The 12,607-nt window shown below is 46.5% G+C and overlaps 1 protein-coding gene across 8 annotated transcripts in view; it reads left to right on the top strand.

Moving 5' to 3' along the window:
* DISC1 (DISC1 scaffold protein) overlaps window positions 1-12,607 on the top strand; it is a 433,479-nt gene that overhangs the window by 120,244 nt on the left and 300,628 nt on the right. For all 8 annotated transcript variants that reach the window (XR_006270956.1, XR_006270957.1, XM_043477124.1 and 5 more), the window contains one exon: window positions 9,230-9,299. Coding sequence is in view for 6 of the 8 variants with exons in the window: in XM_043477124.1 (XP_043333059.1) it covers window positions 9,230-9,299 (70 nt within the window). In the remaining 2 variants the exon portion in view is untranslated. The remainder of the gene's footprint in view (window positions 1-9,229; window positions 9,300-12,607) is intronic.

Genomic DNA, 12,607 nt, shown 5'->3' with positions numbered 1-12,607 from the left:
ATGTGCACATGTATATCTATGTACATATGTGTGCATGTGTATATGTGTGGAGGTGTATACACATGTGCATGTGTGTGCATATGTGTATGCATGTGTGTGTGGCATAGGTACATGTAAGTAGGAAAGTAAAGCCTCTCTCATCAGGATTGGAAGGAGAACCTGAAAATGTGAGGCTCATGTTCATTCCGAGGGACTGATCTCGTTTACGCTCAGCCCCTCACTTGTGGCCTAAAGTCCCAGCCACATCCCTGTTTGCCCCGTCCCAGACCAGCCATCAGATTCATCACCCAGGGAGATAGAACAGCTGAGCCAGTGTGCAAGGGACAGTGCAGTGTGCATGGAGTCTTTGAGTTGGGCATGTCCAAAACTGACACCACTGTCTTACCCATTAAACCAGTCCTAACAGGCGTCACTGTTGATCTGTAACTGTTGATTTGAGCTAATAGAATGCATCCAGCTCCTTAGAGGAGTTGCAGCTTCTTCAGCACCTTCCCTTTTGCTCTCTCCCAACCTCTGCTCCATTGTTAAGCGCCCCCAGTCCTGCAGCTAACCTACTCTCACGGCCACGGCCATGGTCCCTGCCTGGTTCAAACGCTTGTTATGTTCCACCTGAGCTCAGTAAGAGGTCCTGACGTATTGACTTTCCTCCAGAGTCTCTCTTCCCCAATTCCTCCTCTGTGAGGTCAGCAGTGTTGTCTTTGGGAATACTGCTGGGATGCTGTTATTCCTTGGCTTAAAACATTTGGTGGCTTCTTGCTTCCCTTAGGATGGTCTCCAAACCCCTCATCCGGACACTGGAGACCCTTCCCGACCTGCTGCAGCTGCCCAGCGCCTGCCTCCTCCGGCTCAGCTGTCCGGCCGCTCTCTCTTCCTGTGTCTCGGGCCTCTGCCTGGGTGACCGTCCTGCCGTGTGCCTCCTGCCGAGCTCTTCCAACTCCTGTCAGTGTGGCTCCAAAGCCACTTCCTTGTGAGACCTCTCCTCCCTCCCCCCGCCCCCCGCCCCGAGACCGAATGAGTGCCTCCCTCCATCCCTGCCCGCAGCCCTTTGGAGGTGCCCTGTGACAGCACCTGTCACTTTAATAATCAGTTGTTTGCGATCCATGTTCCTCACTTGACCATGAGCTCTTTATCTTCAGCTTACTTCTCTTAGCCATTTTTCGATGCCTGATGCCTGGCATACTGCCTGGTGCTTGATTAAAATTTTGGTTTCAGTGAAATAATTTATCTTGGTAAGATGGGCTGCAGGAATCTAATTGATAGACTTCTTGGATTGAATGTCTGAGGGATAAGGAGAGATGCTGAGAGGCACACACAAGGATCCAAGCACTCTGTGGAGGTTTGCACCACTGTGATTTTTGGACTCCGAATGCCAGTTTTCAACACGTTATTTCCAAGATCTTTGAAGAAAAATCTCAGCAACATATCTGCATTTCAAAAATCCAAGTTTTGACCCAAGTCAAGCAGAAGTACAATGTGGTTATAAAGACCAGCTTCCCTTCGTCCCAGATAACCAAACAGAAAATCACTTGGCAATGGGTCTGCTGTAGTCAGTCCACAATATCCAGTCCCTCAGTTTTGGCAGAACCAACAGTTTTTCCCTTCCTTTTAACTCCTTTTACCAAGATATAGGGGGCTTCCCAGGTGGCACTAGTGGTAAAGAACCCACTTACCCATGCAGGAGACGCAGGAGATCTGGGTTTGATCCGTGGGTCAGAAAGATCCCCTGGAGGAGGGCATGGGAACCCACTCCAGTATTCTTGGTGGAGAATCCCATGGACAGAGGAGCCTGGTGGGTTACGGTCCATAGGGTCGCAAAGAGTCAGTCACGACTGAAGTGACTTAGCTGCATATATGTATCCAGATATAGACCATGCCCTCCTGAGAACCTAGATTTTTTGATACTTTGGAGTCTGTGAAACCCTGAACAGATATGCTCTGTGAGGGCCACAGACTCACATGCCATTCTCTGAACTACCAGGACATTGGGGTGCCTGGGAGTTGGAATTTTAGCGGCTCTGGCTGCAGAAAACCACATTGGCTCACCTTTTAGATTCTGTGATCTTTAGTTTTAAAAAGAAATGAAACACACCCTTCTTTATATCTCTTCTTATCTCTGTTATTGACCAAATGCAGCTCTTAAAAAGACATAATTAGTTATAAGCTACTGGAGAGTTGTTTTATGGGGTCTTGGTTTCTGTCAGGTCACCCGGGGGCTTGTACTCCTGGCATGCTGGTGGGACTGCCTGACTGGTAGCCTGGTGCTTTCACTTCCTTGCTGTGTGAACTGAAGTCATTTCCTTCATTGTTCTGTGCCTCAAGACGCTCTCATAGTAGGTGGAGATAACCACAGTCCCGCCTCATAGATTGTTGTGAGGATTAAAAGTGCTGGTCCATGAGCAGTGCTTCAGACTGGTTCTGATGCCCAGCAGGGACCCAGAATATTGCTCATTGTTATAGAGTATTGCTCATTAGAGAAATGGCTCAGGCAGAGAATTTGAGTCAAAAAGGGAATTCACTCTTCTTCCTTGTTGACTGAAAAAATATTCACAACCTTTAAAAAAAAATTCACAACCTAAAAGTTGAGAGTTATGTTTTATTTGGTGGGAATTTTTAGGACTTAAGCCCAGGAGATAGCATCTCAAGTGACCCTGAGAGAACTGCTCCAAAGTTGCAAGAGGGGGAGCCAGGTTATATAGCAGTTTTGCAACAAAGGGCAGGTACTCTGAACATCAAAAGATTATTGTCAATTAACAAAACCCAGATATCCCAGGTTAAGTAGTTTAGCACTTTTCTGTATATGGGAAGATGCAAGAGTCTGGGCTCACTGAAATCATTCCTTTGATACTCAACCTCAGCTATCTGGGGCCAATATTCTGTGTTTTTCATATTCTGAGCTTCCTTGGGGCTCACCATAGGGAATGGCTGCAGTCTGATGGCTGCTAGATGACAGATATTCTTTTCCTTCCTGTGTTCCCTCAGGGCTCACTGGCTCACATTGGAAGGCTGCAGTCAGTGATAACTGTGACAGCCATGTTTACTGATATGGCAGGAAATATTCCATTTCTCACCCTACAGTTCAAATTAAACTCACATCTTGTCTCAGATGATAGGATCTGGACACAGTTGATCTGTAGTGTAAGTTCCTTTGTTTATCCAGCACCTGGACAGTGAGTAACATCATGCTCTTTGCAGTGATTTGCATGTCTGTTGTGTGGAAGAGGGATGACCTTTATTCAGGGTGGTGGAGGGACAAAATGAACTCTGTCCAGGATGAAAGACTTACAGGAATGCAGATTTTACTTCAGATGGAGGAAGAGGCTCCCGACCCTTGAGTTGTCCTTGATGAGGGAGGCCTTGCTTTTTCCATCATGTTTGTGCAGAAACTCCAGATTGCTCATTTGGGCTACAGAATTGGGGAAAGGGTTGAGCTAAGGATCTTCAAAAAGATCCCTTCAAAGATTGGGATTCTAGTGTTCTGGGGCTTTTAAAAATATTATATTCTAATTCATTAACCCCCTTCTCTCTCCTTAAGGAAATGAAAATCTCAGGAATTTGAATTTTAGCTCCTGTTAGCACAGCCCATCCTCCATATCTGCAGATTCCGTATTTGGGAATTCACTTACTTGTTAAAACTTACTGAAGTCCAAAGTCAGTGCTCACAGTGCTTCCCTGGTCTTTTGCGGACGTGCTTGCAGTCCCTCAGTCTTGTCTGACTCTTCGGGACCCTTTGGACTGTAGCCCTCAGGCTTCTCTGTCCATGGGATTTTCCAGGCAAGAATACTGGAGTGGGCTTCCATTTCCTCGTCCAGGGGATTTTCTTGATCCAGGAATCAAACTCTAGTGTCCTTTGTCTCCTGCATTGCAAGAGGTTCTTTACCTGCTGAGCCATCAGGGAAGCCCTTGTGGACATGCACGGAATGACTAAAAATTTGAGCCAACCGATATGCATGTTCTAGCTGAGGTCTTGGTTCAGCTGAGACTGTAAACTAGCGTACTTTAGGTGGCCTGTTTTTTTTCAAATTTGGTATAAAGTTTTTTAAATTTTGTGTTTTTACTGAAATATAATTGATCTACAATGTTGTGTTAGTTTCAGGTATACAGCAAAGTGATTCAGTTAAAAACTTTTTAAAATTTTTAATGCCATGCTTTTCACATGTTTTATTTGTTTTTTGTTGGGAGGTCACTGTTTAAGCTGGTTCCCAAGCACAGGACTGGCAGTGCTGTCTGGTACTCGTAAGCACAAGAAGGCTGCCATGTGCCTAAGTGGAGAAAGCGCGTGTCCTAGATGAGCCTCTTTCAAGTGTGAGTAGTGAGCTGAATGTTAATGAAGCAGAGATAAATATTAAATATAGCATCTTTAAGGGCTTCCCAGGTGGTGCTTGTGGTAAAGAACCTGTCTGCCAATGCAGGAGACATAAGAGACTTGGGTTTGATTCCTGGGTCAGGAAGATTTCCCTAGAGAAGGGCATGGCAACCCACTCCAGTATTCTTGCCTGGAGAATCCCCATGGACAGAGGAGCCTGGCAGGCTATGGTCCATAGGGTCACAAAGAGCCAGATACAACTGAAACTACTTAGCACACACAGACAACATCTTTAAACTGAAACACACAAAAAACAAGGTTATATATTGATCAGTTGACAAAAATATTGTGACCTAACCCCATTTTCCCCCTGGAAACAGTGGTTCAGTGTTTGCTAACTGAGCTTTCCCAGTGATTCTATGGAACATAATGACCACATATGAGAATCAACTATGTATTTTATGCTGTTTAGAAATAGCCACCCAGGGACATTACCAGGGGTTGGGAAAAGATGCTTTTTCCTTGGAAGGAAGGCTATGACAAACCTAGACAGCATATTAAAAGCAGAGACATCACCTTACTGACAAAGGTCCGTCTAGTCAAAGCTATAGTTTTTCCATTAGTCATGTATGGATGTGAGAGTTGGACCATAAAAAAAGCTGAGCACTGAAGAATTGATGCTTTTGGACTGTGGTGTTGGAGAAGACTCTTGAGAGTCCCTTGGACTGCAAGGAGATCCAACCAGTCAATCCTAAAGGAAATCAGTACTGAATACTCATTGGAAAGACTGATGCTGAAGCTGAAGCTCCAATACTTTGGCCACCTGATGTGAAGAACTGACTCATTGGAAAAGACCCTGATGCTGGGAAAGATTGAAGGCAGGGGGAGAAGGGGACCACAGAGGATGAGTTGGTTGGATGGCATCACTGACTCATTGGATGTGAATTTGAGCAAGCTCTGGAAGTTGGTGGTGGACAGGGAAGCCTGGCATGCTGAAGTCCATGGGGTTGCAGAGTTGGACATGACTGAGCAGCTGAACTGAACTGAACTGAGAAAATTGTGGTGAAAGGAAATGCTAGCTGGGGTGCAGAGGAGGGAAGTAAGTGGGAGGACCCTGAGTGCTGGGTCCCACCTGAGGTTATGGAGCTGGAGGAAAAGGAGATGAAGGGCCTGCCTCATATGGGCGGTGTGGCTGGATAAAACATGCCCATTAGTGGCTGTGCTTCCAGCCAAGATGGACATTCAGACATATTGCAGGGCAGCAACTTAGGGTCCTTACAGCGATAGTTGGACGAGGGGGTAAAGTGAGGTGGGCACTGGCTGCAAATTTTTCTTTGACCTTCTTTCCTGTGGTTCTTTTGCATCAACTCATGTGGTGGTGATGATGCTATAACTTCACATGGCAATTGAGCTGGCCACTCAGCCTGTCTTCCATCCCTACTATTTAATACTAAGTTCCTGGTAAAATATGCACTTGTCATGTGGACCAGCTCAAGGATAAATGTGATTGGTCATTTATTCACTCTGTCATTAACCTGGAAATCACGTGCCTACTGCTAAGAGTACAACACCTCATGATTGGCTTGGAGGCTGTGTTGGTTGGAGTAGGTTAGTAACAGACAGCAGCGCAATACAAGAGGCTTCACATAACATAGTTGTGTTTCTAGCCTATGAGTTATGTTCCACAGGGTTGGCTGGGGGCCTGCTCCACCCCTGAGCGCACAGCCCCCACAGTCCTTGAGACAAGGCGGAGAAGGCTGAGGGATCCACAAGAGCAATTCAGAGCACAAGCCACCTCTGTCTCTTCCACACACACCCCGTGAAGCAGAACAAGGAGGGGAGGGAAGTGTAATCCCTCCATGAGCCCAGAGCAGTGAAGAACCAAATCGGGGTGAGCGCTGTCGTTTTCTACATGGATATGAAGAGGCTCTTGCCTTCTAGATGCTCTAGGTTGGATGGAGTGCACAGACCAGACCACACCACACCACACGACACAACACCACATCATACCACACCACACCCCACAACATGACTCCACACCACACCACACCACACCACACCCCACATGACTCCACAACACACCACACCACACCCCACAACATGACTCCACAACATACCACACCGCACCACACCACACAACACACGACACTATACCACATGATACCACACCACGTGACACCATACCACATGACACCACTCACACCACACCACACCCCACAACATGACTCCACACCACACGATACCACACCACACCACATGACATGACAACACACCACACCACACCACACCACACCACATCACACCACACCACGCCACACCCCACAACATGACTTCACACCACACCACACCACACCATATCGCACCACGCCACGCCACATCTGACATGACTTCACACCACATCACACCACACCACACCACACCATACCACATCACACCACACCACACCCCACAACATCACTTCACACCACACCACACCACACCATCCCATACCACACCACATCACACCACACCACACCACACGATACCACACCACACCACACGACACAATACCACATCACACCACACCACACCACATCACACCATACCACGCCACACCCCACAACATGACTTCACACCACACCACACCACATCACACCACACCACACAACACCATATCACACCACACCACACCACATGACACCACACCACACCACATCACACCACATCACACCATACCGCATGGCACCACACCATAACACATGACACAATAATAGCTGTTGCCTGGTATGATAGGTACTAAGAAAATTTGCACCTCCATCCTCCTGTGGCTCACACCAAAAACCTGGCATCCTCCTGGCTTTGTCATCCCAACATGGGATCTACTGGTGAATCCTGTTGGTTCTGTCAGCCATCAACTGTCTTCTGAGTATATCCACAATCACATCACTTCTCACCATCTTTACTGCTCCTGCTAGAATCCAGGCTACCCCCCTCTCCTTCCTGGGTTATTTCCATGCCCTCCTCCCTGGCCATCTAACTTCTGCCCTTACCCACAGCTGTCAGGAGGAAATGTCAGACATATATTGAATCATGAATTCTGTTACTCAGAGTCCCCCCAGTAGCTTCCCAAGCCTTCCAGAGTGAAATCAGAACTTTTTTTGACCACACCCATGCAGCATGTGGGATCTTAGTTATCTGACCAGGAATCGAACCTGTGCCCTTGACAGTGGAAGGCTAAGTCTTAACCACTGGACTGCCAGAGAAGTCTTGGAAATCAGAACTCTTAAATGTCTTCATCCCATGTTCCTCATGACCTCTCTGACCTCCTGTGCTATGGCTTCCCCCTTTAACCAAGACTCTTTAGGCATGGCTGGCTCCTGTTAACTCTATGGTGCCTGGGGAGTTGCTGCCTGCAGCCTCTGTGGCAGTTCTGCTTTCTGCTGGAACATGTGTCTCCCAGAGAGCCTCAAGGTCAGGATTCTCCAGGCAAGAATACTGGAGTGGGTTGCCATTTTCTTCTCCAGGGGATTTTCCTGACCCAGGGATCGAACCCATGTCTCCTGCATTGGCAGCCGGGTTCTTTACCACTGAGCCACCAGGGAAGCCCTACCACTCATATATCTTTGCTCAAATATCACCTTCTCAATGAGATATTACTTAAAATTGCAACCCAACTGTCTACCAGCCTTCCTGGCCCCCCTTCGTGGTTCTGCTTTTTCCTTCTGTCCTAGCACTAATCTTTTTCTAAGGCCTTGTAAAACTTACTTATTATGTTTATTTTTGCCTTCTTACACAAAATTGATAAGGCTAGAAGGCTAAGAATTTTGTGCTGTATCTGCAGCCCCTTAAACAGTGCCTGACACTTAAGAGTGAATATTTGTGAAATGGTTTAGATCATGAATAAGTACAAGCACTGTCAATAGAGAGGCAGGACATCTAACGTGGACTGGAGGGGGTGACACATGAATGAGGTGTGGAAGGAGAGGTAGGTATAAGCTGGCAAAGGATGGCAGGAAGCTGGTTTCCAGGGAACAAGATTAAATCCATTTATTGATGGGCCAAGAATGTCCCTTCAGAAAATCCCAGAGCTTCCCGTTGAGAAGAGAAATAATGAACAAATGAATGTGTTGGTAATTCTCAGACAAGTGATGGGATCACTGAGTCTCGTTCTCATGCTCAATTGCTAAGTCATGTCTGACTCTTTGTGACCCCATGGACTGTAGCCCTCCAGGCTCCTCTGTCCTTGGGATTCTCCAGACATGAATATTGGAGTGGGTTGCCATTTCCTCCTCCAGGGGATCTTCTCGACCCAGGGATCGAACCCACATCTCCTTCGGCTCCTGAATGGCAGGCAGATTCTTTACTGCTGCGCCACTGGGGAGACCATCCTTGAGTCTACATGTAGATTATATAAGGCAGTGCCCATTTCTATAATGGAAAGATCCTTAGGACTTCTTTGATGAAGTCTTTCAGTCTCACCCGGCCCTCAGGACAGCCTGTTGAGTTGAAGTTCATGGTTTTCTTTTCCTGGTTTCTCCTCTAATGTTGGTGTGTTTATTTTCATAAATTTAATGTGATGCTTTTGAACAGAAAACATTTGGTCAGGTCAGGAAATTTGTGTTCCTTTTTATAATGCATTTTTCACACAGATAAGGGTACAGTGTGATGTTTTTGTTTAAAGATGACATTCCAACTCTTTTTTGGGTTTTATGCTCAAATTATGCTTTTTCTTTATGTAACTTTTTCTTGGAGAAATGAATGCATCTGGCATTGAAAAAATGTACATTTGTGGTTCTTTTTTAAAAGGAGAATAGTGTGGTTCAGCTTCAAAATAGTTTCTTTTTTTTAAAAAAATAGTTTCTAAATGTTCTTAACTTTAACAAAATTTGTTTGTGTGAACAAGATTGTAATTCAGTTTTCATTTTTCCCCCTTTCAAACCAACATAGGTAAAATCCTTAAGATTGAAGCTTCAGAAACTTCAAGATAAAGCGATTGAAGAAGATGATTATGATAAGGGTGAGTTTTGCCTTGTTTATTGATTCTTTCTTCTCTTCCCATAATGTGCAATTCCACTTTCCCTCCTTACTCACCTGTATCCTCCACACTGCAAATGAATTGTGTAATCTGTTCCCCTGATCATTTCCACTGAGTAACAGTTGACTATTTTACAGCACTGTTGTTTTCTGAATTTCAAAGCAGTTTAGGAGGAATAATCCTTTGGGTCATAAGTATAACCTTATTGATTTTCCAGAAGCACTCTGAGTACTTGCACAATAAGAGTTATATTAAGTCATCATCTGTCTATCTAAGGTGTGATGTTGTTGTTGTTTAGTTGCTCAGTTGTGTCTGACTCTTTGCAATCCCATGGACTGTAGCCCACCAGTCTCCGCTGTCCATGGGATTCTCCAGGCAAGAATACTGGAGTGGGTTGCCATTCCCTTCTCCAGAGGATCTTCCTGACCCAGGGACTGAACCCACATCTTCTGCATTGGCCAGTGGATTCTTCCACTGAGCCACTCAGGGAAGCCCCAAGTTGTGATGTAGCTATACTTTATTCACTCATCAAAAAATATTTGTTGAACACCTACTATGTGGCCAGCACTGTGGCAGGAATAGGAAAGTAAGAGAATATAGTTTCTGGCCTTGGGATGCCTGTGAGTATGAGCCCTTGTGGAGCTTTCTGACTTCACACGCTTGGGGACCAGGTGTAGGAGTTGGGATGAGCTTAAGAGATGATGCCAGTCTTTGTGAATGGGCTCGGATGTATCAAATTCCCATGTAGATGGCCTGAAATAGTCAAGCTGGAAAGAAGTCATGACATGTAGATGGAAGAGTTGGTCAGAAGCCAGAAAAACCCAAACCAGAGTGAGGCACCCAAATAGGAGTCAGGCCAAAGTGGACGAGGGTATCATGGGTGCCAAGTGGACACTGGGTTGACTGTGTCAAAGAAAGTTGCAGGTCTGGTTGGATTGGGAAGGATCTTAAGGACCTGGGTACCAATTGCAAGATCTTACATTCATTTCTGCTGGGTCTCAGGGATAAGAGAGAGGTGGACTTCCTGTTCCACCAGGCACTCATGAACTTGAGAACTATGCTGGTGATAACCAAGCTTAGCACAGTGAAGATCAGCCTGGAGGTATTTTAGATTTAAGGCTCCCCTGGAAGCTGGTTAGCCTTGAGGCTTGGTCTTCAACCTCATGGGGCCATATTCTGGTTTCCCAGAGGGTACATCACAGACCATTAGGAACTGGGTGCTACAGGAATGGGGCAAGTGACTCCCAAAAGGAGGGTGCAAATCCTATTCTAGGAAACACACGGAGCAGAGCTGATGCTGTCTGGTGTCCTTGTTCACCATTGGCGTTGGGAGGAAGGAGAGGAATTTGGGGATGGAGCTCTTTAAACTCTGCCACTCCATTTTGACAGGACATTTTGATTTCAGAATGATGCCTGCTGGAGGATGATGGAGGTGAGAGAGGAGCAGATGATCTGTTCCCAGACCCAGGTTCCCCTGGGGGCTTTTGTCAGTGGGAGACCACTACACCTAGGTTTTGAGGCTCCCTGCTATGGCACAGGTTTATTTTCTCTTCCACGGGCTGTGCCTTGGATCCTTTGACAACACAGCTCTCTCTGTAACACACAAAGCTTCAGACACAAGTGAAAAACCACACCCTCTTTTTCTGATCAAGAAAAACCTCAACTTTTCTGGATGCGGTGCTCTCAATGGGCTTCATTAAATGAAGGCCTCACTTCTTTAGCCCTTTCTCCAAATGTCTCTGAAACACCTCAGGGGAGAAGTTGAATAGGACACACCTCACAGGGAAGCGGAAAGAATAAAGGTGACTTTGTTCAGTGTTTCTGCCTGTTTATTTTCCTTGTTTGTATGTCACTGTCCACCGAAGGAGGTGTTTAGGGGTAGGCCAGCATTCTGCGTTTCCTCAAGTCTTACAGGAGATTGAGGTGCATGCTGATGCCTGGGAAAACATGGGGGTGTAGGACTTTCTTCCATGGAAAATCAGGCCTGTGGTACGGTGGCAGCTGAGTCTAGCCAGTGAGCTTCAGTCCATGGGCCGTGTCCCTCCTGGTGAAGATGCCTGGGCCCTGAGGGGTGAGTAGGATATGCTGGAAGGCAAAGAGCTGGAAGAGCCAGCATTGCTTGTGAGCCACCATTCCAGTCTGATCGCCTTGAAAGGAGATCTGAAACTGCCCTGTTATCTAAGGGCTTCCTTGTTTGCTAAGTGCTGGAGAATCTGCCTACAATGCAGGAGATGGGCGTTCGATCCCTGGGTCAGGAAGATCCCCGGGGGAGGGTATGGCAGCCCACTCTGGTATTCTTGCCTGGAGAATCCCATGGACAGAGGATATTGGCAGGCTACAGTCCATGGGATTGCAAAGAGTTGGACACGACTGAAGCCACTTAGCGTGTGTGTGTTTGTTGTGTGTGTGTGTGTGTGTGTCTGTGAAGTACACTCAGTCATGTCTGAATCTTTGTGACCCCATGGACAGTAACCCACCAGGCCCCTCTGTCCATGGAATTCTCCAGGCAAGAATACTGAAGTGGGTTGCCATTTTCTTCTCCAGAGGATCTTCCCCACCCAGGAATTGAACCTGGGTCTCCCCCATTGCAGGCAGACACTTCACCAACTGAGCCAGCAGGGAAGACCGTGTGTGTGTGTGTGTGTGTGTGTGTGTGTGTGTGTGTGTGTGTGCACGTGCGCTAAGTCGCTTCAGTTGTGTCCAACTCTTTGCCACCCTATGGGCTGCAGCCTGCCAGGATCCTCTGGCCATAGCAGGTGATGAATAAGTTGTCATAAACTACTTGCCATTCAGAAAACTAAGATCATGGCATCTGGTCCCATCACTTCATGGCAAATATATGGGGAAACAGTAGAAACAGTGACAGACTTTATTTTCCTGGGCTCCAAAATCACTGCAGATGGTGACTTCAGCCATGAAATTAAAAGACGCTTGCTCCTTGGAAGAAAAGTTATGACAAACTTAGACAGCATATTAAAAAGCAGAGGCATTACTTAGACAACAAAGATCTGTCTAGTCAAAGCTATGGTTTTTCCAGTAGTCATGTATGGATGTGACAGTTGGACTGTAAAGAAAGCTGAGTGCCGAACAACTGATGCTTTTGAATTGTGGTGTTGGAGAAGACTCTTGAGAGTCCCTTGGACTGCAAGGAGATCCAACCAGTCCAACCTAAAGGAGATCAGTCCTGGGTATTCATTGGAAGGACTGATGCTGAAACTCCAATACTTTGGCCACCTGACACAAGGAACTGACTCATTTGAAAAGACCCTGATGCTGGGAAAGATTGAGGG

Source organism: Cervus canadensis, chromosome 8 (genome assembly GCF_019320065.1).
Source record: "Cervus canadensis isolate Bull #8, Minnesota chromosome 8, ASM1932006v1, whole genome shotgun sequence".
NCBI lineage: Eukaryota > Metazoa > Chordata > Mammalia > Artiodactyla > Cervidae > Cervus > Cervus canadensis.
This window is presented reverse-complemented; position numbering and strand designations above follow the sequence as displayed.